The 22,108-nt window shown below is 54.4% G+C and overlaps 3 protein-coding genes across 5 annotated transcripts in view; 2 read left to right on the forward strand and 1 right to left on the reverse strand.

Annotated features, from left to right (window-relative positions):
* The window catches only part of SLC7A7 (solute carrier family 7 member 7), a 76,422-nt gene extending 73,960 nt beyond the window's left edge, over window positions 1–2,462 (reverse strand). The window contains exon 1 of the mRNA XM_038544154.1: window positions 2,391–2,462. The gene's annotated coding sequence lies outside the window, so the exon portion shown is untranslated. The remainder of the gene's footprint in view (window positions 1–2,390) is intronic.
* LRP10 (LDL receptor related protein 10) lies at window positions 1,473–8,082 on the forward strand. Its single transcript, XM_038544149.1, has 7 exons — window positions 1,473–2,074; window positions 2,488–2,532; window positions 3,048–3,183; window positions 5,070–5,260; window positions 5,375–6,392; window positions 6,713–6,842; window positions 6,974–8,082. The coding sequence occupies exons 1-7, from the start codon at window positions 2,035–2,037 to the stop codon at window positions 7,559–7,561; spliced, it is 2,148 nt and encodes a 715-aa protein (XP_038400077.1). The 5' UTR covers window positions 1,473–2,034; the 3' UTR covers window positions 7,562–8,082.
* Window positions 8,083–8,223: 141 nt separating this feature from the next.
* REM2 (RRAD and GEM like GTPase 2) lies at window positions 8,224–16,006 on the forward strand. 3 transcript variants are annotated; one of them, XM_038544156.1, is made up of 5 exons: window positions 8,224–12,436; window positions 13,729–14,070; window positions 14,313–14,389; window positions 15,079–15,286; window positions 15,650–16,006. In XM_038544156.1, exons 1-5 carry the CDS (start codon window positions 12,334–12,336, stop codon window positions 15,955–15,957), a joined length of 1,038 nt encoding a protein of 345 aa, XP_038400084.1. In that variant the 5' UTR covers window positions 8,224–12,333; the 3' UTR covers window positions 15,958–16,006. The 3 variants fall into 3 exon arrangements, with proteins under 3 accessions (XP_038400084.1, XP_038400085.1, XP_038400086.1); XM_038544157.1 differs by having other exon boundaries at window positions 14,316–14,389; XM_038544158.1 differs by lacking the exon at window positions 15,650–16,006 and adding an exon at window positions 14,897–14,944 and having other exon boundaries at window positions 15,079–15,493.
* Window positions 16,007–22,108: the final 6,102 nt, after the last annotated feature.

The raw sequence follows: 22,108 nt of genomic DNA on the forward strand, positions 1-22,108 counted from the left end.
TAAGTGGCGTCTTAAAAGAGTTCCAGGCACCCACCAACCATAGAGAACAGATAGCCAGCACTCAATTAAAACTTCCACGATCACTTTTAGAACTTAAATATTTATTTTTAATTTTCCCAACCCCTTTGCCCTGCTTCTCTTTGCTCAACATCCTTTTCCTACTCTCAGGATCCTATGTCACTCCTCATTAATTCCCAAGAGCAGCACAGAAAGGAAGCACAGCAGAGGACACAGAGAGACCAAGGGACCAACATCCCCTGGCAAGGGACCAAGGTCTAAATGGAAGAAAGGCCTTTTTATAGCCAACTCTATGGCTTCAGGCCCTACTGTGGTTCCAGTTTTGAAAATATCAAAACTGGTGCCAACAACGAATGTCATGGATAGAAAAGTGTTTTGCACCATTTGTAGAGAGTAGAGTCGTTAAGGATCCAAACGTACACTCTGTCCAGAGCCAGATTGTCTAGGTTCAAACCCTTGTTTGAGCATTTACTAGATTCATGATGTTGGGCAAAATTCTTAACCTCTCAGTGCCAGAGTTTCCTTACCTGTAAAATGGGAGTAACAGTAGTTTCTACTTCACAAGACTGTGAGGAGGATGAAAAGAGCAAATACTTGAAAAGTGCTTGGATCTATGCCTGAAATGTGAAAAAAAACCTCAAAAAGTATTTGCTATTGTTACTGTTTACTAATATTACCTATCCATGCCACAGGAAGGAATAAGAAGTAGTTACAGCCCGCATAAATAAGAAACATCTCCAGTGACTAGTCATGATCATTGTTCCAGGGGACAAAGTACTTCCTAGATGCTCGACTAGCATTACCTCCTAAACGTTAATGACAGTCTTAAAAGAGTTGCACTATTAACCCCATTTTACAATTGAGACGCACAGAGAGGTTAAGTGATTTTTCTCAAGATCACAGAGTCAGCAAGTGGCGAAGGTACATTTATTCGTTTATTTACCACGAACTGGGTTCTCACTGTGTCTCAGCAGGAGAGGAACCCCGTGGGTGCAAAGGCAAACAGTCTAGGCCCCGACCCACAGGAAGTTTCTGCGCCGGGAGAAGAGGCGGGGCGGAGGCGGGAAAGCGGAGTAAACAAACCGTGGGAACACCCCGTGGTAATTGCTGTAATAGAGGCTCACGCCGAAAAGTGCGGCCTGACCTCCGGCGCTAGAACAAGAAAAGCACTGAGAGCTTAAGGGCCCAGAGGATAGACGCGCCAGCTACGGAAGGAGCCGTGGTCCTCGCACCGACGCGTCCCGAAACAAAGGCGCCGCCCCGCAGCGGCGGAGCAGGCGGAGCCGGGAGCCGAGGCCGAGCGCCTCGCGGAGGGGTCCGACGCGGCCCCGCCCGGCCGGAAAGGGGTTAAGGCGAGCGGGGGGCGGGGCGCGCGTTGATTGGCAGGGGCGGGGCTAGGCTCGTCCCCGCCCCCTCCCTCCGCCCCGGCGCTTCCAACCCCGGGGCTGGCAGGGGTACCGCCCGGGCGAGGGCCGGGGAGCCGCGCCGAGCCTCCCGTCCCCCTCCCCCGCTCCCCTGCCGCGCGAGTCCGGCGGGTTGGACGCGCTGGGGAAGTTGTGCGGCGCCCGGGCCGGCCCGGGGGGCTGACCGTCGGCAAAGTTTGGCCCGAAGAGGAAGTGGCCTCGAGCCCCGGCAGGTGGCGGCCGGGCCTGGGCAGGAGCGCGCGCGGCCTGCGGGCGGGCTCCGGGCGGGGGCGCGCTCCAGCGCCGGGCCTCGAGCCGAGTCCCGGGACGTGGGGGGCCGGCCTCGGGAGACCGCGCGGCGGCGGCCGGGGAAAACAACTCCGAAGTTGGAGAGAGGCACCGCCCCTGCTCCCAGACGGCCGCCGCCGCCGCCGCCGCCGCCGCCGCCGCGCCCTCAGCCCTGGCATCCAGAGCACCGGTGGGGGAGCCCGGGCCATGCAGCCCCCTCGGGGAGGCGGCCGTGGGGGGCCCGGACGCCCAGAGCGGCGCTGCCTCCCCACGGGGTAGGCGACAGAAGTGCCGGGACTCTTCCTGCACCCCCGGACGGCTCAGGATGCTGCCCTTCACCCTCCTCCTCCTCCTCCTGCTCCTGGGTAAGAAACCGAAACGAGGCTACTCACCCGGCACCCCGCCCCTAGGGCTCGGAGCCCGGGCACTCGCACTCCCTTCCTCGTCTGCCGCCCCTCCCCTCCCCTCCCCTCCCCTCCCCTCCCCTCCCCTGCCTGCCGGCGCCCCCCAGCCCCCGCCGCCGCCTGCGACGCTGCCAGCCGCTCCCTTCCGCCCGCATCCTCCCGCGGGCTTCCCTAGACTGCCGTGCCCTCCCGCCCCCACAGGCCGCGCTGCCGGACCTTCCTTCGAGGTCCCCCGGCGCAGCCCTCCCCGGCTCCGCTGCCCCTTCCCTTAACCTACCCGGAAGTGCCAGATGGCTCCCTTTCCTCCCTGAGTTGCTCAGGTGAAGAAAACTAAGGGCGATGCGCTCCCCTGCCCTCTCTCATTCTTCCCCTAGGAGGCGCTCTGGCACATTCAGACCGGATCATTTCCCCAAATCCTGGTGAGTAGAGGATGCCCCTGTGACCGACCACAAGGGCTTGGTAATGAGAGAAGATCCAGGAGGATTCTCTCTCCCTGAATCGTCCGGCACCTACCATAGTTTTAGAGTGGAGATCATCCACCCTTATTTTACAAAAGGGGAAACAGACCCAGTGTGAGCTCTCACTTGGTAGTTATGTAATATATTGGTTTTTATCAAGTATCCATACTTGACCTCCCTAGCCAGAACGTAGTCTCCCTGATTGTAGAGACAGTATATCGGTCTCCTCCTGGTCCAAAGCAGCCCCCAGATGGTTTCTGGTGTTGATATTTAAGGTGAAGCTATAGTGAATGTAGGGGAAAAAGGGAGCCAGTTGAAAACTATGATTTGAGTGTGTGTGGTGGGGTGGTCGGAGAGGTGGAATTTCTCTTGCTCCTTCTTGAAGAGGTCAGGCCCTAAGAGGCCTCAAGCCTGGGGGCAGGGGATATGAGAGTAATGGACTCTCAGCCAACTACCCTACCTTCCTCTGTCTCCAGCTTGTGAGGATCCTCCGGCCGTGCTCTTGGAAGTGCAGGGCACCTTACAGAGGCCCCTGGGCCGGGACAGCCACAGCTCCCCTGCCAACTGCACCTGGCTCATCCTGGGGAGCAAGGAGCAGACTGTAACAGTGAGGTGAGAAGCAGGCCAAGACCCTATTACTACCCTCCCTCCCTCTCCCTCCTTCACCATGGGAAAGAAAGCCTTCAGGAATCACTTTTCCATGGAGTTTCCATCCCTGTCAACAGAAGGAAGAGTAAAATTTGATTTGTTTTAGTCTGCCCTAAAAGCCTGGCTTGTTCTGGCCCAGACACAGTGATTTGGAGCCGAGGTGGGGCAAACATCCAGCTTGGACTCTGGTCTTCTCTGAAGGATAGCAGGCACTCTAGAAACAGCCCTTGGGCTTGAATATGGCTGTTCTGAGGTATCCTTTAGTCCATTGCATATCCTCGCCTGGGTTTCAAAAGCTATTCCTAATTGGCTTAGAACCTTCCTCAGCCTCCCCAGATCTTGTATTTTATTTTATTTTTTTAAATATTTATTTATTTATTCATTCAGAGAGAGAGAGAGAGAGGCAGAGACACAGGCAGAGGGAGAAGCGGGCTCCATGCAGGGAGCCCGACATGGGACTCGATCCCGGGTCTCCAGGATCACACCCCGGGCTGCAGGCGGTGCTAAACCGCTGTGGCACTGGGGCTGCCCTCCCCAGATCTTTTAAACAGTATAGGTCTCCCCTGTCTCCTCTGACCTTGGGCCATAGGATTGGGGCCCATGTTTAGTACCTGGCTATTTCCTTCACAAAATTCACTCTCCATGAATTTACCCAGTGGGTGCCTGGGTGGTTCAGTCAGTTGAGCATCTGCCTCCGGCTCAGGTCATGATCCCAGGGTCCTGGGATTGAGTCTCACATCCAGCTTCCTGCTTAGTGGGGAATCTGCTTCTGCCTCTTCCTCTCCCCTACACTCCTGTTCTCTCTCTAGCTTGCTTGCTCTCTTGCTCTCTTTCTAAATAAATAAATAAATCTATCTATCTATCTATCTTAAAAAAAAAATTTACCCAGAAAAAAGCAAAGAGGGCAGTCTGGGTAGAGGCAGAGGAATCAGAATACTCTACTGCCATTGGCCTCTGTTAGGATTACTGCCATTGCCTATGAAGGAATTTGGCTGAGTTAATTTGGCTATTTGATTTGGATTGTGGATGAGCAGGGGCTTGTGCTTCTTAGGGTAGAAGGGACCTGACAACGTTGGGAAAGGAAGAAGATTCTGGTGGTCAAGAATATCTCACATCCAGGGGCGCTTGGGTGGTTCATTTGGTTAAGCATCTGCCTTCAGCTCAGGTCATGATTCCAGAGTCCTAGGATTGAGCCCCACATCAGGCTCCCTGCTCAGCAGAGAGCCGCTTCTCCCTCTGCCCCTCACCCTGCTCATATTCTCTCTCTCTCAAATAAATAAAATATTGGGGCATCTGGGTGGCTGAGCTGGTTAAGTGTCTGCCTTCAACTCAGGTCATGATCCCAGGGTCATGGGATCAATCCTTGCATAGGGCTCCCTGCTTGGCAGGGAGCCTGCTTCTTCTCCCTCTGCTCCTTCCTGCCCTGCTCATTATCTCTCTAATAAATAAATAAAAAGCTTTAATAAATAAGTAAGTAAATAAATAAAATCTTTAAAAAAAAAAAAGAATATCTCACATCAATGGCGGGGGGTTGCGCCTGGCCAGCTTGGTTGGTAGAACATATGACTCTTGATCTCTGGGTTGCGAGTTTGAGCTCCACATTGGGTGTGGAGGTTACTTAAAAAGAAAATCTTTTTTTTTCTTTTTTTTTTTTTTAAGATTTTATTTATTCATGAGAGACACAGAGAGAGAGGCAGAGACACAGCCAGAGGGAGAAGCAGGCTCCACACCCTGAGCCAAAGGCAGACACTCAACTGCTGAGCCACCCGGGTATCCCAAAATTAAAATCTTAATAAAAAAAAAAAAAAAAAAAAGGAGATCTCACATCCTGCTCTCCTCTACCCCTATAGGTTCCAAAAACTGCACCTGGCCTGTGGCTCAGAGCGCTTAATCCTGCGCTCCCCTCTCCAGCCACAGATCTCCCTGTGTGAGGCACCTGCCAGCCCTCTGCAGCTGCCTGGGGGCAACGTCACCATCATATACAGCTATGCCGGGGCCAGAGCACCCATGGGCCAGGGCTTCCTGCTCTCTTACAGCCAAGGTATGCTGGACAGGGATGTCTCTGGAACTAGTAGAACGGGTAGTAGAAGCCCCAGGGAGGAGGGGAGGATCCCACCAGCTCTAGTGTTAAAAGCCCTTCATGGTACCTCTGCAGATTGGCTGATGTGCCTGCCCGAAGAGTTCCAGTGCCTGAACCACCGCTGTGTGCCCTTGGCCCAGCGCTGCGACAACATCGATGCCTGTGGTGATGGCTCTGACGAGGCAGGTTGCAGCTCAGACCTCTTCCCTGACCTGACCCCAGCCCCTGTCCCCACGTCACCTTGCAATCACACCTTGGGAGACTTTTACGGGGTCTTCTCTTCCCCCGGCTACTCACACTTGGCCTCAGTCTCCCACCCCCAGTCCTGCCTCTGGCTGCTAGACCCCCATGACGGTCGGCGCCTGGCAGTGCGCTTCACAGCCCTGGACCTGGGCTATGGAGATGCAGTACATGTGTATGATGGCCCGGGGCCTCCTAAGACCCCTCGGCTGCTGCGCAGCCTCACCCACTTCAGCAATGGCAAGGCTGTCACCGTGGAGACGCTCTCTGGCCAGGCCATCGTGGCCTACCACACGGTTGCTTGGAGCACCGGTCGAGGCTTCAATGCCACCTACCACGTGCGAGGCTACTGCCTGCCCTGGGATCGACCCTGCGGCTTGGGTGCTGGCCTGGGGGCCAGTGAGGGCCTGGGGGAGCGCTGCTACAGTGAGGCACAGCGCTGTGACGGCTCGTGGGACTGTGCCGATGGCACAGATGAGGAAAACTGCCCCAGCTGCCCACCCGGACACTACCCCTGCGGGGCTGCTGGCACCCCTGGGGCCACCGCCTGCTACCTGCCTGCCGACCGCTGCAACTACCAGACTTTCTGTGCCGACGGAGCAGATGAGAGACGTTGCCGGCACTGCCAGCCTGGCAATTTCCGATGCCGGGACGAGAAGTGTGTGTATGAGACGTGGGTGTGCGATGGGCAGCCAGACTGTGCTGACGGCAGTGATGAATGGGACTGCTCCTATGCCCTGCCCCGCAAGGTCATTACGGCTGCTGTCATCGGCAGCCTGGTGTGCGGCCTACTGCTGGTCATCGCCCTGGGCTGCACCTGCAAGCTCTATGCCATTCGTACCCAGGAGTACAGGTGAGAGTGCAGCCCACTGTCTGGGCACGGGGCCCAAGGGCGAGACCGTGAGGGTGCTCGCACTGGGGACAGGTTCTGGTGACTTGCCTCTGGGTTGGTTCCTGAGGCTGTCCAGCTTGGCAACAGGGTGCTCCTCTGAACAGAGATCTAGAACCTGAAAGCAATCTCAAAGAAGGAGGGGTTCCCTATGACTTTTGGGGCATAGCCAGGGCATAGTTCAGTTGTCCCAGCCTGGGTGCAGAGGGAAGAGATGTGTCCAGGCTAAGACAGGCTGCTCTGGCTGGCACCACCTGTGACTGAGCAGCCCTCGTTGTTTCCAGCATCTTCGCCCCCCTCTCCCGGATGGAGGCTGAGATCGTGCAGCAGCAGGCGCCACCCTCCTATGGGCAGCTCATTGCCCAAGGCGCCATCCCGCCTGTCGAGGACTTCCCTACAGAGAATCCTAATGATGTAAGTGACCTCCCAGCCCTGGTTCTTCATGTGGCCAAGCCTCCTGTGGCCCTGCCACCATACTGTCCTTCTTTTAGGCTTCCAGACCTCCTCACTTCTCTGACTCTGATGTCTGCCTCCTCTTCTTGCAGAACTCAGTGCTAGGCAACCTGCGTTCTCTGCTACAGATCTTGCGCCAGGACATGACTCCAGGGGCTGCCTCAGGTGCCCGCCGCCGCCAACGGGGCCGCTCCATGCGCCGCCTGGTGCGCCGGCTCCGCCGCTGGGGCCTGCTTCCTCGAGCCACCCCCCCAGCCAGGACCCCTGAGACCAGATCTCAGGTCACACCTTCTGCTGCTCCCCTTGAGGCCCTAGATGGCAACACAGGTCCGGCCTGTGAGGGTGGGGCGGTAGGGGGGCAGGATGGGGAAGAGGCACCCCCATTGCCAGTCAAGGCTCCCCTTTCATCTACCAGTGTGTCTCCACACACCCCCACTGCCTCTGAGGCCCCCGGGCCATCGCCCTCCATGCCCCTAGAGCCATCACTGTTATCTGGAGTGGTGCAGGCCCTGCGAGGCCGCCTCCTGCCCAGCCTTCAGCCCCCAGGACCAACTCGGACGCCACCCGAACTCCACACAATGGTCCTGTCCCCAGAGGATGAGGATGATGTGCTTCTGTTGCCACTGGCTGAGCCGGGGGTCTGGGTGGTTGAAGCGGAGGACGAGCCACTGCTTGCCTGAGGTGACCCAGCTCCCTTGGGGGCTCTGGTCGTGGTGACAGCAACCCTTCAGAGGGCAGCTCAGCTTCCCTTCCACTTCTTCCTTCCCTGAGCCTCCATCTGAGCCTCCTATTGACCCTGTGTGGCTGCTGTAACATTAGGTATCCCTCCGGCAGGGAATGGGCTCCCACAGAGCTCCCTCTGCATAGGCCCTGAGACCATAGTCTTTGTCACCACTGTTTCCCTGCACCACCACCACTCAGGTGGCTATTTTTAAAAAGTAAATTTCATGAAGGGTCATAGGCCTGGACACTCCATCCTTTCCAAACCACTGCCCGAAAGTGGCCTTTAAGCACCAGAATGTTGATTGAGTGGAGACCTCCAGCCCCCAGGGGAAGGATTTGGGCAGAGCCTGAGATTTTGCCTACTGTCGTCTTTCCTACGGGGCCTGGCTCATAAAAAGAGCACAGAAAATGCTTTTGTCCCATAGCTAGGTCATTGCCCAGCAAGTCAATGTTGAAAATAAAGGAGCCAGAAATTTAATTTTTTTGTAAATGAGCTATGACCTGAGCCCAATCTTAGCCATCTCAGCTTATGTTTGCCTCACCTTGCTCCTCCCTAGGAAGGCCTCTGGCCTGCACTCCAACTCCTGCCCTCTTCCCCCTACTCATCTTCTAACCATACACTGTTACCAATTCAGGGTAAGAAGATTCCAAGAACCCTAAGCACTCCACCATCCCCACCCACTGCCTGGGGCTCAGCTCTACCTTGAGTGACACCAGGGGTGAGCAGCAAGCCTCTTTATGCCCCACCAGGCCAGAAGTCTGGTGAGCCAGCTGGACCCTGTAGATAGGGAAGGTTCCCATTTATGGAATACTCCCAGAGCACAGATCAGAAGCAGAATGTCCCTAGGGGAACATAGCCACAACTCCTGGTCTCTACCCTCCACCCCCACCAAGCACTTACAGTCTGTCCTAGGCAAGACAGATGAACTCTCAGCCAGGATGATTCAAAGCAGGCAAAGATAAATCGAGAGGAAAGTCACAAACATTCAGGGTGTGAAGATGCTGGCATCACTTTGATCAAATCCAAAAGGTCTTCCTAGAAGAGGGTCCAAACAAGTCTGAAGAATGTTGTCAGTAGTTGGAATAGAGTTGTGGATGCTAGAGAGGGTGAATATCCCAGGATAAGTAGAGTAAGCAGATGTGAGGCTCAGGCTAGTGGCTGGACCCCCAGCCCTCCTGAGAAAAGGGGCAGGAGTGTCAGCAGTGGCCAGAGTTGCAGAACTGGAGAGGATGATGGGATGATGGAGGGGGGAATAATCTGTGAGATATGTTGGAGTTCAGCTTCTGGTAAGCGAAGTGACAAACCATCCCAGTGTTTGAAATGAAAACTGGGACAAAGGATACAGACAGAGTCTATGGGGGTGGACATGGTGCCCCCAAGAGTGGAGGTGAGGCATTTGTTAACAGAAGCAGTCCCTGGAGAAGCAGACTCCCCTCAGGCTCGCCCTCACCCTTCCTAGCAGGCATGGTCTCTCCTCACCCTCTGGTGGAGGGGCCCTGCAGCCTGTCAGCATCCTCACACCAGCACCAGCTGCCTGTTCCTCCTCCCTGTGAGCAAGAGCCTAGGGAAGTGGCAGAGAGTGAATGTGGTACAGACCTGGGTTCATGGGATCTTGACCTGGGAAAGAGCCAGAATCTGTTCACTCCAGACACTCTCCAGAGATTGGGGAAGGGCGTTCAGAGATTCCCATCCTTGCTTACTCTTCCCCCGGTGAGCCTCCCCCAAGTGTCAACAGTCCTTATGTTTCCCTGGTGTCAGGCCCAGGGAAGCAGGGAATGCTGATTTCCATCCCCATCACCTGATCTGTGCCTCTCCCTTGCTCCTTTCTGCTTCATGGCCTCCCCAAAAACCTTCAGCAATAGCTTCATCCCTTGTACTGCTCCAGACCTTTTACCTCCTGGTGATATTTGTAACTTGAATGTGGACAAAGATTGAAGGTAAAAGAAGGCTCCTCCTGGTGGAATGCTTCAGAAAGCCAGAGGGAGGACCCAAGGGTACCCTGGGAAGGGCTTTGACTGGATTCCTGAGCCTGAGAGAAGTTTCTCTAGGTGCTGGGTATAATATGCTCTGGGAGGTGCAAGGGGTAACACCACTTTTGTCAGCCACAGTGAAGTCCCAGGTTGGTGAGGAGAGAGGATTAGCCTTGTACAGGCAGCATGGGGAAACTAATAAGAGAGTTCCACGCAGGAGAGGTGGGGCACTGGGGGGCAGTCAGTCAAGTTTTATTTGCACCAAGGCCTAAAGAGAAATGAGACCACCCTCACATCCTGTCAGGACAGAGACCCTGTCATCCAAAGTGCCCAATATCGGGGTGGGGGGAGTTCATGCCAAAGGCTCTGGCTATGGAGGAGGAAGGTGTTCTCAGCATGAGATGGAGATCAGCCTGGGAATCTGAGGTAAGAGCACAGACCAGAATTCAGTCCTTAAGAATTGACCTGAACCAAGCTCCAGACCCTGCTGGAAGGGGAGGGACCCCTGGCCACACTGCCTGGGGTGGTGGGAACACCAGATAGTTGGGTAACCTGCCTACTGCCAGATCCTTTTTCATGCCTAATGGCGACCCTCATAACAAGGCTGTGCCATGAGTGTTTTAAACCCAATTCACAAAAAAAATAAATAAATAAATAAACAAACCCAATTCACAGGTTCAGGAGCAGTCACAGAGGAGTGAGACTAGCCTGGCCTCTATGGAGACACAGAGCTAGATCCGGACTAATTCAGTTCCAAATCTCATCTTTGCCCCACTATTCCACAGGCTCTCCCAGTCCTGAGGAAGCTGGGACGGGCAAGCGCACAACTTCTTACCTGTGGGAGAAAGAGATGGTGGTTCAACATGAAACCCAGCCTGCTCCTATGACCCAAGGCTGGCTGAGTACTGCCGGGGTCTGCAGTCCCCTGACTCACCCTCACCTGGTTATCCTAGAAATTAATCCAACCACCTAAGTGGGTTTTCCAGATATGTGAAGCTCACCTCTTTACAATTTAAAACTTTTAAAACTAATTTTGGAAGGAAATTGTTCTAAACATGATGTTCATCTTCAGCACATCTGAAAAAGAATGTGCATTTTTCTGGAGAGCTGAGGATAATTCTTAGAAACCAGTGGCTTCTCTATAGCAATGCTTTCAGAGGCTGTAACTGTATCAGGGAAGCTGTTTGCCTTTTTGTCAAATGCCCTCAGACCACTTTTTAAATGTTTGTGACTGCTTTAAAAGTTTTTTGTAGTGTTGCTTCCCCTGCTACAAGGCCACCAGGGGTCACTTGCCCCTCTAAATGTTGAGTACAGGGACATACTGAAACTAAGGAAGGACAAGTAGGCTGTGAGTGAGGACTGGAGAGTCTCTCCAATGAGTAAAGTGCATAAGTATGGTAGTTGCTCAGGAGTCCTTTCTGCCTTCCCTAGACCCCAAATGTCACCCTGGAATTGACCTCCAGATAAGTGGTCACTGCACATTAGTTCGAGATTTCTCTTTGTCTCTTCCATTGGAGGAGTCCACTGAATTTACCATACAGACTGTTCCCATTAATAGCAGACAGTTGGAATATTCAAGACAAAGAAGGCAGCACAGCAGATGAAAAACAGTCTTTGGTATTGGGAAAATCGGGGTGAGAATCCTAGTGTCCCCATTTTCCAACTGCATGATGGATCTGGGGCGAGGCTACCCACCTACCACTCTGCCTTCGGGTCATGAGGATGAAAGAAGAGAACGCAAGGAGGTGCTTAGCACAGCACCTGGCAAACATGGGGTGGGAAATTAGAAGGTATGTTTGGGTGCTTGCAGTGTCAGGAAGAAAGAGAGCTGGAACCTGAAGGGAAAAGGACCGAGGCAGAAAAGGAGCAGTAAAGCCATCCTGGTTTTCCACAAAGAGGCAGACATCATCGTGTAGCCCCAGAGGCCAAGTTGGTGCCCCAGAGAGCACAGAGAGTGGGGCTGGCACTGGGTTTGGGAACTTCTAGGGGACTTAGCTCCATCTCCTCCTTCTGTTCTCATATTAACAGTAGGTTAGGGGGCTTGGCAGGGCGACAGAGAAGGGGAGGCAGTCCTCACATGGTTTGCACCCACCTGAACCTAGTGACAAAATGAAGCTGCCCAAACAAGGCAGCCATCTCTCCTGCAGAGCCCCCGTCTGCCTGGGGGCCAAATTGGGAAACAGCTACCGTGGTGAGTCTTAGCCCAGAAGGGGTGGGATGGGGGAAGGAGAGGGTGATGGGGAAGTTTGGTGCCAGGGTGACCCTGAATCTCTTGGTTTCTGCCTCTAAGCCCTCCTTTTACCCACCGAGCACCCACTCTGAGCCGGACACTGGGCCAGGAGGCAGGGAGTCCAAGGACCAAAGACGCACAGTCCCGGTTCCTGGAGAAAGACCTCTCCGTCCCTGGGTCCTTGCCTCCAGCCGTCCTCGGCTCGCTTACCCACTGACCCCTCACCCCACTTCTATGAACCCCCGTCTCTTTCGCCCCTCTGACATCGTTTTGTTCAGGTCTTAACCAGACTCAGCAGTGTGTGTGCTCCCAGAGGGAAGCGACACAAAGGAAGGGGGGGGCACAGAAAGGAGGGAATCCCGCTGACATCACTGCTCATTAGCATGTGTGACCTCATCAGGGGGCGGGACAATTTCCCCAGGTGTCGGGGCGGGGGGAGGAGGGCATGGGGGTGGCATTTAAGGGAAAAGCTGACAATGCTGCTGAGGGAGTGGGTACTGCAAGCCGCCGGGCTGCACACGCACACCGATGCACGCGGACCTCGACACTGACATGGACACGGACACAGAAACCACAGCCCTCTGCCCCTCCGGCAGCCACCAGGCCTCCTCCCCAGGGACACCCACGCCAGGTGAGGACTGAGCGGGGCAGGTTCCAGCTGAAACCATGGGGGTGGGAGCCGAAGCTGGGAGGTCACAACTGGGGGTTGACGGAGCTTGAACCCAAACAGCAAAGGGGAAGAGCAACTCAGGAGGTGGGGAAGCCTCCCGCTCACACCAGGCTGGGCAGGGCTGGGCTGGGGGTTGCAGGGGGGAGGGGGGCGGCGGCTAATCCCCCCCCTCCCATCACCTCCAGGGCTTCACTGGGGACACTAGTGCTTAGCCCCTAGGTCAGCCTCATTCCCAAGAGGCTGGGATGGGCAGGAGGGGTGGGGGAAAGGGAAGGGGCAGCCCACAAGCCTGGGAACCACGGGCTGGGGGCTACCCTGGGGACTTGTTGGAAGGGTTTCACTGGCCCTTGGAGGCCCTGGCTGCCAGCCAAGTATCGATCCTGGGCTATTTCCAGCCTCTCATCATCCCCCTTTGTTGTGTCTGTCCTTCTTCTTCCAGTTACCCTGACCCCATGCATTGTCACTCTTCCTCTTGCTCATGCTCCCGCTCTCTCGCTCTCTCCCCCACTCCCTCCCTCCCTCTTTCTCACCGCGAACAGAAGATTCTCTGGTACTCACGGGGACAGCCAGAGACACAGGATTCTCACACACAACCATGCACTGGGGGATGGTCACCTACAGGGCCACAGGAAAAGGCAGTTCTGCTCACATGCGGGCAGAGGAACACCCAATGTGCACATCATACAGAGCCAAGGCCCTGCCCTGGGAAGAGACTCCCCACAAAGTTTTTGACTCTACCACTATCCACCCCCCAGAACCTGGGCAGCAGCTTCGGCTTCTTGTCCCCTGCACCCCTCCTCAGTGTGGGGATTACCAGTTAGTTGGGGAAGCAGAAGGAGTCAGGACCTCCTGGGAGAAGGAGGGGTAGCACCTCCCACCCCACCCCCCACCCCTGCTGGTCCCAGGGTCCCAGGGCCCCAGGCCAGAGGACTAGTCTGGAGGTATGCCAGTGTGTCACTGTGAGGCCTGAGTGGGTGTGTGAGTGTGTGCACAGGTGCGTCCCCTGCATGGAGGATGTTTTGAACAGGTTGTGGCTGGAACCACATTGGATAAGCCAAAGTTCAGCTCCTTTGAGCCTCACCAGTTCAGGCTTCCAGAAGAGTTTGGTTTTAGGGGTCAGACCAAATATTCTCAGCTCCTTCTGGCTCATGGTGGTCGACTGGAGCTCTGAGGCCAGAGCAGGCAGGATGGAGCCCTCTGCAGATGGCTAGGCATACCCACACTCACAGCTTCCTTCTCTTTGCCCCCCCCAGAAACAGATGCCACACTGCTGAAGAAGCGAGAGAAGCTGTTGGCAGGGTTGGACCGGGGTGGGCCACCCCCTACCCCAGGGGCCCCCAGACGAAGAGGCAGTATGCCTGTCCCCTACAAGCACCAGCTGCGGCGCGCTCAGGCCATAGATGAACTTGACTGGCCACCTCAAGCCTCATCCTCTGGTTCCTCTGACTCCTTGGGCTCAGGGGAGGCAGGCCTCACCCAAAAGGATGGCATCTTCAAGGTCATGCTGATAGGGGAGAGCGGCGTGGGCAAGAGCACCCTAGCGGGCACTTTCGGTGGTTTCCAAGGAGACAGTGCTCATGAGCCGGAGAACCCAGGTATTTGGGGAATCCCTGCAAGGGTCAAGGGCACCTGTGGAGCCCTAAGTCAGGGATGGAAGAGCTCAAGGCATGAGCAGTCCCTGGAGGCCAGAATCTAAGAGAAGCTGCTCCAGTGCTTTCTGTGACAACCTCCCTGGAGGGGGTCCTTGGTGCTGGGATTGGAGGCATCCCTGGTTACCAGGTCTCACAAGTGTTGAGGAGCCTCCTAATGGGTTCTATCCCCTGTCCTTATTTCCCAGCAGAGGACACCTATGAAAGACGCATCATGGTGGATAAAGAGGAAGTGACTCTGGTCGTTTATGACATCTGGGAACAGGTGAGAACCTAGGAGAGCCGAGGGGGGGCGGGCAGAGTGTAGCTGAAGGCTGGTGGCACTGCAGGCCCTGGTTTCAGTATGTACTGGAATCTGACTTTCATCTTTATCATCTCAGAGAGCAAAGGCCAGCATCAATGCCCACACCATGGCACTGAGTGCCTGCTGTCTTTCTAGGATCTTCTGACCCAGAAGGAAGTTAGGATCTGAATTTGACAAACCCTGCAGCTGCGAGCCAGGCTGAACACCCCGAAATCGACCCCATCCATATATTTTCCAGCCTGAAAGAGTCTGATCTGACAGGACAAGAGCTCAGGGCTCTGGAATATCAGGGAAGGGAAAAAAAAAGTGAGGATTTGTGAATATTTGGACATAAATGATTAGTACATAGAAAGGAGAGGCCAGATTACATACAGCTGAAGAGCATTCATTTTTAAATTAAGAGCTTAAGCATAAGAAAGTAGGATGGGCTGCCGCGGTCGGTCTACCGTCTGTCCCCCATCCTCTCAGGTGGGGCTCACATCATCAACCACTCTCTCCTCCACAAACACACAACAGGTACGGAGATTCTGCCATTAACTAGCCCCGTGAGCCTAAGCGGGTGGCTGTTCCCTCATCCTTGAGATGCAGGTGCTGGACAGGTTGTCCAGTGCCTCTGGGCCTGACATTCCACCACTCTCTGCCCAATGCAGGGGGACGCAGGGGGGTGGCTGCGGGACCACTGCCTTCAGACCGGGGATGCCTTTCTCATCGTCTTCTCAGTCACGGACCGACGAAGCTTCTCCAAAGTTCCAGAGACCCTCCTTCGGCTGCGAGCTGGGAGGCCCCACCACGACCTCCCTGTCATCCTCGTCGGAAACAAGAGCGACCTGGCCCGCTCGCGGGAGGTATCCCTGGAGGGTGAGTACGCTGTCCCTCATGCATACCTGCACTCTCGGGGACCCACTCCCTTCCAGGTCGCCTTTTCTCCACAAGGCCCTTGGCCCTCCCGGGTGCACCAAGAATGGCCTTTCGCAGGCTAAGGGTAGACTCTAAATGCTTCACTCCTCACCTCGTCTCCAAGGCCCCTTTCTCTCTCGCGGCCGCACCACCACCGCCCTCCGCCGATCCCTGCCTTGCTCGCAGTTGCGAGAGATTCACTGGCCCGGGCGCCTCTCTACGGCCCGCGGGCGCCTCCCCCGAGCCCCCCCCCCCGCCCCGCCCCGCCCCGCCCCGCCCCGGGTCCAGTGCCGCCCGCGGGCCTCAACCGGTCCCTTCCTGCAGAGGGCCGCCACCTGGCAGGGACCCTGAGTTGCAAGCACATCGAGACGTCGGCCGCGCTGCACCACAACACGCGGGAGCTCTTCGAGGGCGCGGTGCGCCAGATCAGGCTGCGGCGGGGCCGGGGCCGGGGCCGGGGCCGCGCCGGGGGCCCGAGGCCTGAGTGGGGCTGCCCCGACGGCCCCCCGCCGCCCGCGCGCCGCGAGAGCCTCACCAAGAAGGCCAAGCGCTTCCTCGCCAACCTGGTGCCGCGCAACGCCAAGTTCTTCAAGCAGCGCTCCAGGTCGTGCCACGACCTCTCCGTGCTCTGAGCCGCGGTCGCCATGGTCACGGCGGTCGCCATGGTCGCCGCGCCCTCCACTCGCCCCCCCGCCCCGCCCCGCGTCCTCCGCGAAGGCCGTCTAGGAATTCAAAAACGCCCGGGACGCCCGGGTGTGTGGGCCGCGGCTCGGCCCCGCGGGTGCCCGGGCTGGCTGCCCGCCGCGGAGGCCTGCAGGGCGAGGACGCAGGCCGGCGGGCGGGCGGCTTCGGGAGGGCAGGAGGGGCTACAGGCCCGCGAGCTGTTTTGACTTTTATTAAGTCGCGCTTGACCACCTCTCCCATAAAGAGATCCTAAAAGCGAGAACTGGAAAAGTACTTTGTAGACCCCTTTACGGCCCCCCAGCTTTGTACTCTGCGCGAATACGCCTCACCTTTAAGAAACCCTTAAAGGTAAAGACACGGAGACGCGTCTTTGAGACCACCTAAAACGTGCTGCTCTGAGCAGCGGCACTTGTCCACTTTGCCTTTAAGAGCTTCTTAAAGGCAAAGGCCTGGAAGCGCTATTTTTCAGAATTGATTCTGTGATTCACCGCCACAGCACGGCATTTCCCTTTCAAAGTTATTAAAGGTAAGGTTTGGACAGACTTTTGCCTTCAGATGCCATTGTGAAGAGCTGAGCTGGTGGCACTGCCCCCTCTGGCAGGGGCCCAGGAGGCCCCAGCAAGGGAGCTACCCTTCCCTTTTCAATAAAGAACTTTTCTTTTTTTTTTTTTATTTTTTTTTAAATTTTTATTTATTTATGATAGTCACACAGAGAGAGAGAGAGGGGCAGAGACACAGGCAGAGGGAGAAGCAGGCCCCATGCACCGGGAGCCCGACATGGGATTCGATCCCGGGTCTCCAGGATCGCGCCCTGGGCCAAAGGCAGGCGCCAAAGCGCTGTGCCACCCAGAGATCCCAATAAAGAACTTTTCTATATTTGCTCATTTTGACTCTGTTCTCCAAAGCCCCACAGAAGGAACAGTCGTAGATGGAAACTGTTTCAGACAAAACTCAGGCCCAAAGGAGCAAGGTACCAAAATCTCCAGGAGGCTCCAGAACTTAGTCCAGGTGTGGTCCATGACAAGGAGCCACAGGGCCTTAGAGGTAACTGGGTCCACCCTACCCCTCTGCAGATGAGCAAACAACCCTGGAGACAAGTAAAGAATTGCTAGAGGTAATTTAGCAACTTAGTGACACAATGGGATGAAGTCCACAGACTCTAGACCTCATCACTTTATGGCATCTTATTATGCAGGGTCAGCTGGAGGCTACATGTAGCACTCAAAGCTACACCCAGCTATGTCCTGGGCTGGTTTCGGGTGAGGCCCACATCTGCTAGGGAGGCCTGTCAGCTGGGGCATGATGAAGATGGCCCGTACTCCCCTGGCAGGCCCCCACCACCCCAACTGTCACCTGCAAAGCCCGTGTGAGAACTGAAGCTGTCAGTGCCTCCTCCTGGGGACACCCACGCCTGCTGCTGCCTGAGCCACGAGTCTGAACAAAGAGAGCAGAGGCAGCAGCTCCCCTCACCCCAGACACACAGTACAGCTACTTGAGCACCTGAGGGCCAGGCCTCCACTCCACCCCACCCAGGTCCCCAGAACTCAATGGAAAGATGGATGAGATGTCTCCAAATCCTTGCAGCTGGGAAGGAGTCAAGGGGGACCAGCTCAGCATGGGTGATTATGAGACAATAATATAAATAATGACATTATCCTTAGGATTTTATTCCCTTTCTCTGTTAATCTTCTAATGACTATGTAACGTGTTACTATGTCTTTTATTGTGGAAGAAACAGTTTAAGTAACTTAACTTGCCTGAGGTCACTGAGCAACAGAGCAGGGATCTCATATCTGCTTGATACTTAATATTTTATCCAGATTTGCATTTGAGGTCTCCCTTCTAGTAGGAAAGGAAGAGGAAGATCACTAGAAGAAATGTAGGGGACACGATGGGCAGGACCATGGGCAGTAGCTATGGGGAGTAAGCCAGGTCTAAACTCTAGGGGGACCATGAACAGAGGCACTTCATAATGTAAAACCCAGAAAAGCACACTGGGCCCATAAAGGGACAGACTGGGTTGAAAGCTCAGGGACATTAAGAGGAGGGGTAAGAGATGAGCATGGAAAACAAGGCTTGGAACTCTACTTTCAAATATCTTCAATGGCAGGCAAAGAAGTTCGTGCCCCAGCCTTCAGGCAGTGAATCACCAAAGGTCTTTGAGTATGAAAGTGACATGATCAGGATGGTCCTTGAAGGAGGCAGGGAGAGGTGTGCATGGATGGGAGCAGCAGAGGCAAGGCCTGAGAAGCTAAGTTTAGGGGGCGATTAACAGTAATACAGAGGGTAATGAAGAGCCATCCCGAAGGGAAATGACAGTGGGCAAGGAGCGGCACCATGGGTATGAGTCAGGATTGGTGGAATTTGGCAACTGAGTGGCTGGGTACAGGCAGGAGTTGCAAGTTGTAGGAAGATGGTAAGGAACTGGAAGTTAGGGGACAGAGGAGAAAGTGGGTAAATGACTCCATTTTGGAGATACTTGAATATGAGACACTAGAAGAACATCCATAGGGAGTTTCAGCAGCTCCCTGAATAGCCAGGTCTGAAATTCAGAACAAGTTAGGGTGAGAGACACACATATGAGAATAACTCCCATCAAGATAGTAGTAGAGGGGGGATCCCTGGGTGGCGCAGCGGTTTAGCACCTGCTTTTGGCCCAGGGCGCGATCCTGGAGACCCAGGATCGAATCCCATGTCGGGCTCCCGGTGCATGGAGCCTGCTTCTCCCTCTGCCTATGTCTCTGCCTCTCTCTCTGTGACTATCATAAATTAAAAAAAAAAAAGATAGTAGTAGAGGGCCACTCCGGGTGGCTCAGCAGTTGAGCATTTGCCTTCAGCTCAGGTCGTGATCCCGAGGTCCTGGGATGAGTCCTGCATCAGGCTCCCTGCAGGGAGCCTGCGTCTCCCTCTGCCTGTGTCTCTGCCTCTCTGTATGTTGCTCTTTTTTCTTTTTTTTTTTAGGATTTTATTTATTTATTCATGAGAGACAGAGAGAGAGAGAGAGAGAGAGAGAGAGGCAGACACACAGGCAGAGGGAGAAGCAGGCTCCATGCAGGGAGCAGGACGTGGGACTCGATCCTGGGTCTCCAGGGTCACGCCCTGGGCCGAAGGTGGCGCCCAAACCACTGAGCCACCCAGGCTGCCCTGTATGTTTCTCATGAATAAGTAAAATCTTTTAAAAAAAGATGGTAGTAGATAGGAAAGGATGAGCTGTAGTCACACAGCACCCCAAGCTCCGTCTGATGCACTGCTGTCATTGTCTTGAACATCTTTGAACAATGAACCCTGCATTTTTATTTTGCACTAGGAGCCACAAATGATGCTAAGAGAGGCACTAAGGGGGGAATACAATCCGGCTGGGATCCTTAGCCTCAAACCACACATGGGCCTTAGGGGTCTGTGATGTTTGTGAAGTGGTACAATTGGATGTTTGTGCAGTCACAAACATTTGAGAAAAGGGTTCACGGATTTCATCAGATTGCCAAAGGAGTCTATGACCCAACAAATTAGAAACCAGGATGGGTACTGATTGCTGCTGGGAAGGGGAGCTGGGTGATGGGAGGTTTACTTTTCATTGTAAGTCCTTTTTTTCCTTTTGATTTTTTTTTTTAAGATTTATTTATTTATTTATTCAGAGAGAGCAAGAGAGAGGCAGAGACACAGGCAGAGGGAGAAGCAGGCTCCATGCAGGAAGCCCGATGTGGGACTTGATTCCGGGTCTCCAGGACCACACCCCGGGCTGCAGGCGGCGCTAAACCGCTGTGCCACCGGGGCTGCCCTTCCTTTGGATTTTTTTAAAAAATTTATTCATTATTTAAGAGAGGGAGAGTGAGAGAGAGCATGGGGGGTGGGCAGAGGGAGAAGCAGGCCCCCCACTGAGCAGGGAGCCCAATGCCAGGCTCTGTCCCAGGACCCTGGGATCATGACCTGAGCCGAAGGAAGACTTCTAACCAACTGAGCCACCTAGGCGCCCCCGTTTTGAATGTTTATGGCCTCTATTACCTGTTCAAAAATTAAATAATTTAAAACAAAACAAGGTCTTGATGTTGCAGAGAAAAAAGGGAGACCAGAGGGAGGGTCCTGAGGAGAAGCAAATGACAAAGTTGGAGATGCAGCCTCCACAAAGGCAGCAGCAGAACCAGAGTTGAATATGTAGCAGTACTGCCAAGGGAAGAAGACTCTATTTTTTTTAAAAAAAGTGCACTCTATGCCCACAGTGGGCCTCAAGCTCTCCACCCTGAGGTCAAGAGTATCATGCTCTACTGAATAAGCCAGCCAGGAACCCCAGAAAGAGGGCTTTTCCAAAGGAGGACTACAACCAGTGGTCAAATGTGGCCAAAGGGGAAGAGGAGGGCAAAGGCCCAGTGCCTTTCATGTCTGAAGCTATTGAAATACGTCTATTGAAGATGGTGGTGGCAGGGCCTCCTCCATGAGGGGTGCCACACACACCACAAGCCTCCCTCCCCCTAACTCAGCCAGCCCCATAAGCCCAACCCATCTGCGTGTTCCCTCCAGACGCCTACAGGAACAAGCTCAGAACAGACGGCAGCTGAAGCCACGCTCCCGCCAGACTTGGAAGATGGGGTCTTCACTGAGAGCCAGGCCATTCTTCCTCCCTCTGATGGAGGCACAATAGCAGCAGGCTGCTGATCTGGGCTGGTGTGAGAGATCAGCACAGGGCCAAGGGGCCTGAGCTGTTTGTGCCAGGCAATGTCTTCTCTGCCCTTGTGCTCCTCTTAACCGCTGCCGATTTTGCTTGTGCTCCTTTACTAGCTAGTCCCCACTGCCCCCGGCCTACAAGGCCTCCTCACTGGCCAGGAGTGTGTGAACTGTGTGTGTTCTGCCATGAGGGGTCAGAGGTGAGGCTAGTCCTGTGTCTTGGAGAGCATCTCTCTGCTCTGGGCCTCTGCTCCGAGTTGGTCCTTTAATGCCCTGCCATATCTAACCCTCTCTAGAGAGACTGGGGCAGGGTCTCTCCTCTTCTGAAAGCCTGCTGGTCCTGGAAGAGCATTTCATCAGTCTTCTGGGTTAAACCCTCATGCCCAGAAAGTCCCTTCATACATCTTTTTATTAGTCTACCATGATTCCATCTACATCAGTCTAAGTCCATTTTTCCTGGACATTCATCCACAAATACTTGTTCCCCTCAAGTATTGCCATATACCAGTCACTGTGCTGGGCCCTGTGGGAACAACAAATACAGGTAAGACACTATTCCTGCCCTCAGGGAGCTTACAGTTGAGCTGGAGAGATGGGGCAAGGTGGTCAACAGCAGCAAACTGGACTACATTTTGACTCTAATTATCTGGGGGCTACGTCATGTGCTCTAAGAATTATGAACAGAAGAACCAGAATGTGAAGACAGATTTTAGGAACTGGCCTTGAAGGATATATGCAGGCTGTAAATAGATGGGGGAAAGAAGAAAAAGACTCCCTGTGGTGAAACTATGTGAGCAAATGCACAGATGTGAGACATGGTAGGCAGCCTGCTGCACGAGATAAAGACCCTCTCTGTACAGCCAAGTTGTCAAGGGACCCCCAAACCAGATAAAAGCATTCTGCTTCTTAATCTCTTATCTTCTTGGTGACTCTGATGGATATGCTCAAGATCCTTTGTCATCTATTGGAGTCTTTTTTAGGAAATCTTTACCCCCAAAGTGGGGCTCCAACTCACACCCTGAGATCAAGAGTTGCACCCTCCCAACTGAGCTAGCCAGGTGCCCCTCATCTATTTGACTCTTGATGCCAAACTCCATGGCTTGGTGGCTTTGTGGACTCAAGATCCAAATATAAACTCAGCAGGGGCCTTGTAAGCATTTGTTAGCACTCTGTCCCACTGTTTTCTGGATGAAGAAAGTCACTCTCAACCACTCTGCCTTTCTGGACCTTAGTTCTCCCAACTATAAAGTGAAGGGAACAGTATCTACCTTGTAGGATGGTCATGAGGACGAAATGCAAATGCAGATATCTAATTTGTCAAGCATGTAAGTGAGCCATGGACGTAATGTTTTTCTACAATCTGTGTCCTGGTCCTTTATTCAGGCACCCAGACAACTTGCTAACTTCTCAAAGTACAGCAGCACCCTGGAGACACAAATC

Source organism: Canis lupus, chromosome 8 (genome assembly GCF_011100685.1).
Source record: "Canis lupus familiaris isolate Mischka breed German Shepherd chromosome 8, alternate assembly UU_Cfam_GSD_1.0, whole genome shotgun sequence".
Lineage (NCBI taxonomy): Eukaryota > Metazoa > Chordata > Mammalia > Carnivora > Canidae > Canis > Canis lupus.

Coding starts and splice junctions, on each gene's coding strand:
- LRP10 (XM_038544149.1), top strand. CDS start 2,035: ATGCTGCCCTTCACCCTCCTCCTCCTCCTCCTGCTCCTGG. Junction 2,075..2,487: donor CCTCCTCCTCCTGCTCCTGG/GTAAGAAACCGA, acceptor TTCTTCCCCTAG/GAGGCGCTCTGGCACATTCA. Junction 2,533..3,047: donor GATCATTTCCCCAAATCCTG/GTGAGTAGAGGA, acceptor CTCTGTCTCCAG/CTTGTGAGGATCCTCCGGCC.
- REM2 (XM_038544156.1), top strand. CDS start 12,334: ATGCACGCGGACCTCGACACTGACATGGACACGGACACAGAAACCACA. Junction 12,437..13,728: donor CCCAGGGACACCCACGCCAG/GTGAGGACTGAG, acceptor TGCCCCCCCCAG/AAACAGATGCCACACTGCTG. Junction 14,071..14,312: donor TCATGAGCCGGAGAACCCAG/GTATTTGGGGAA, acceptor CTTATTTCCCAG/CAGAGGACACCTATGAAAGA.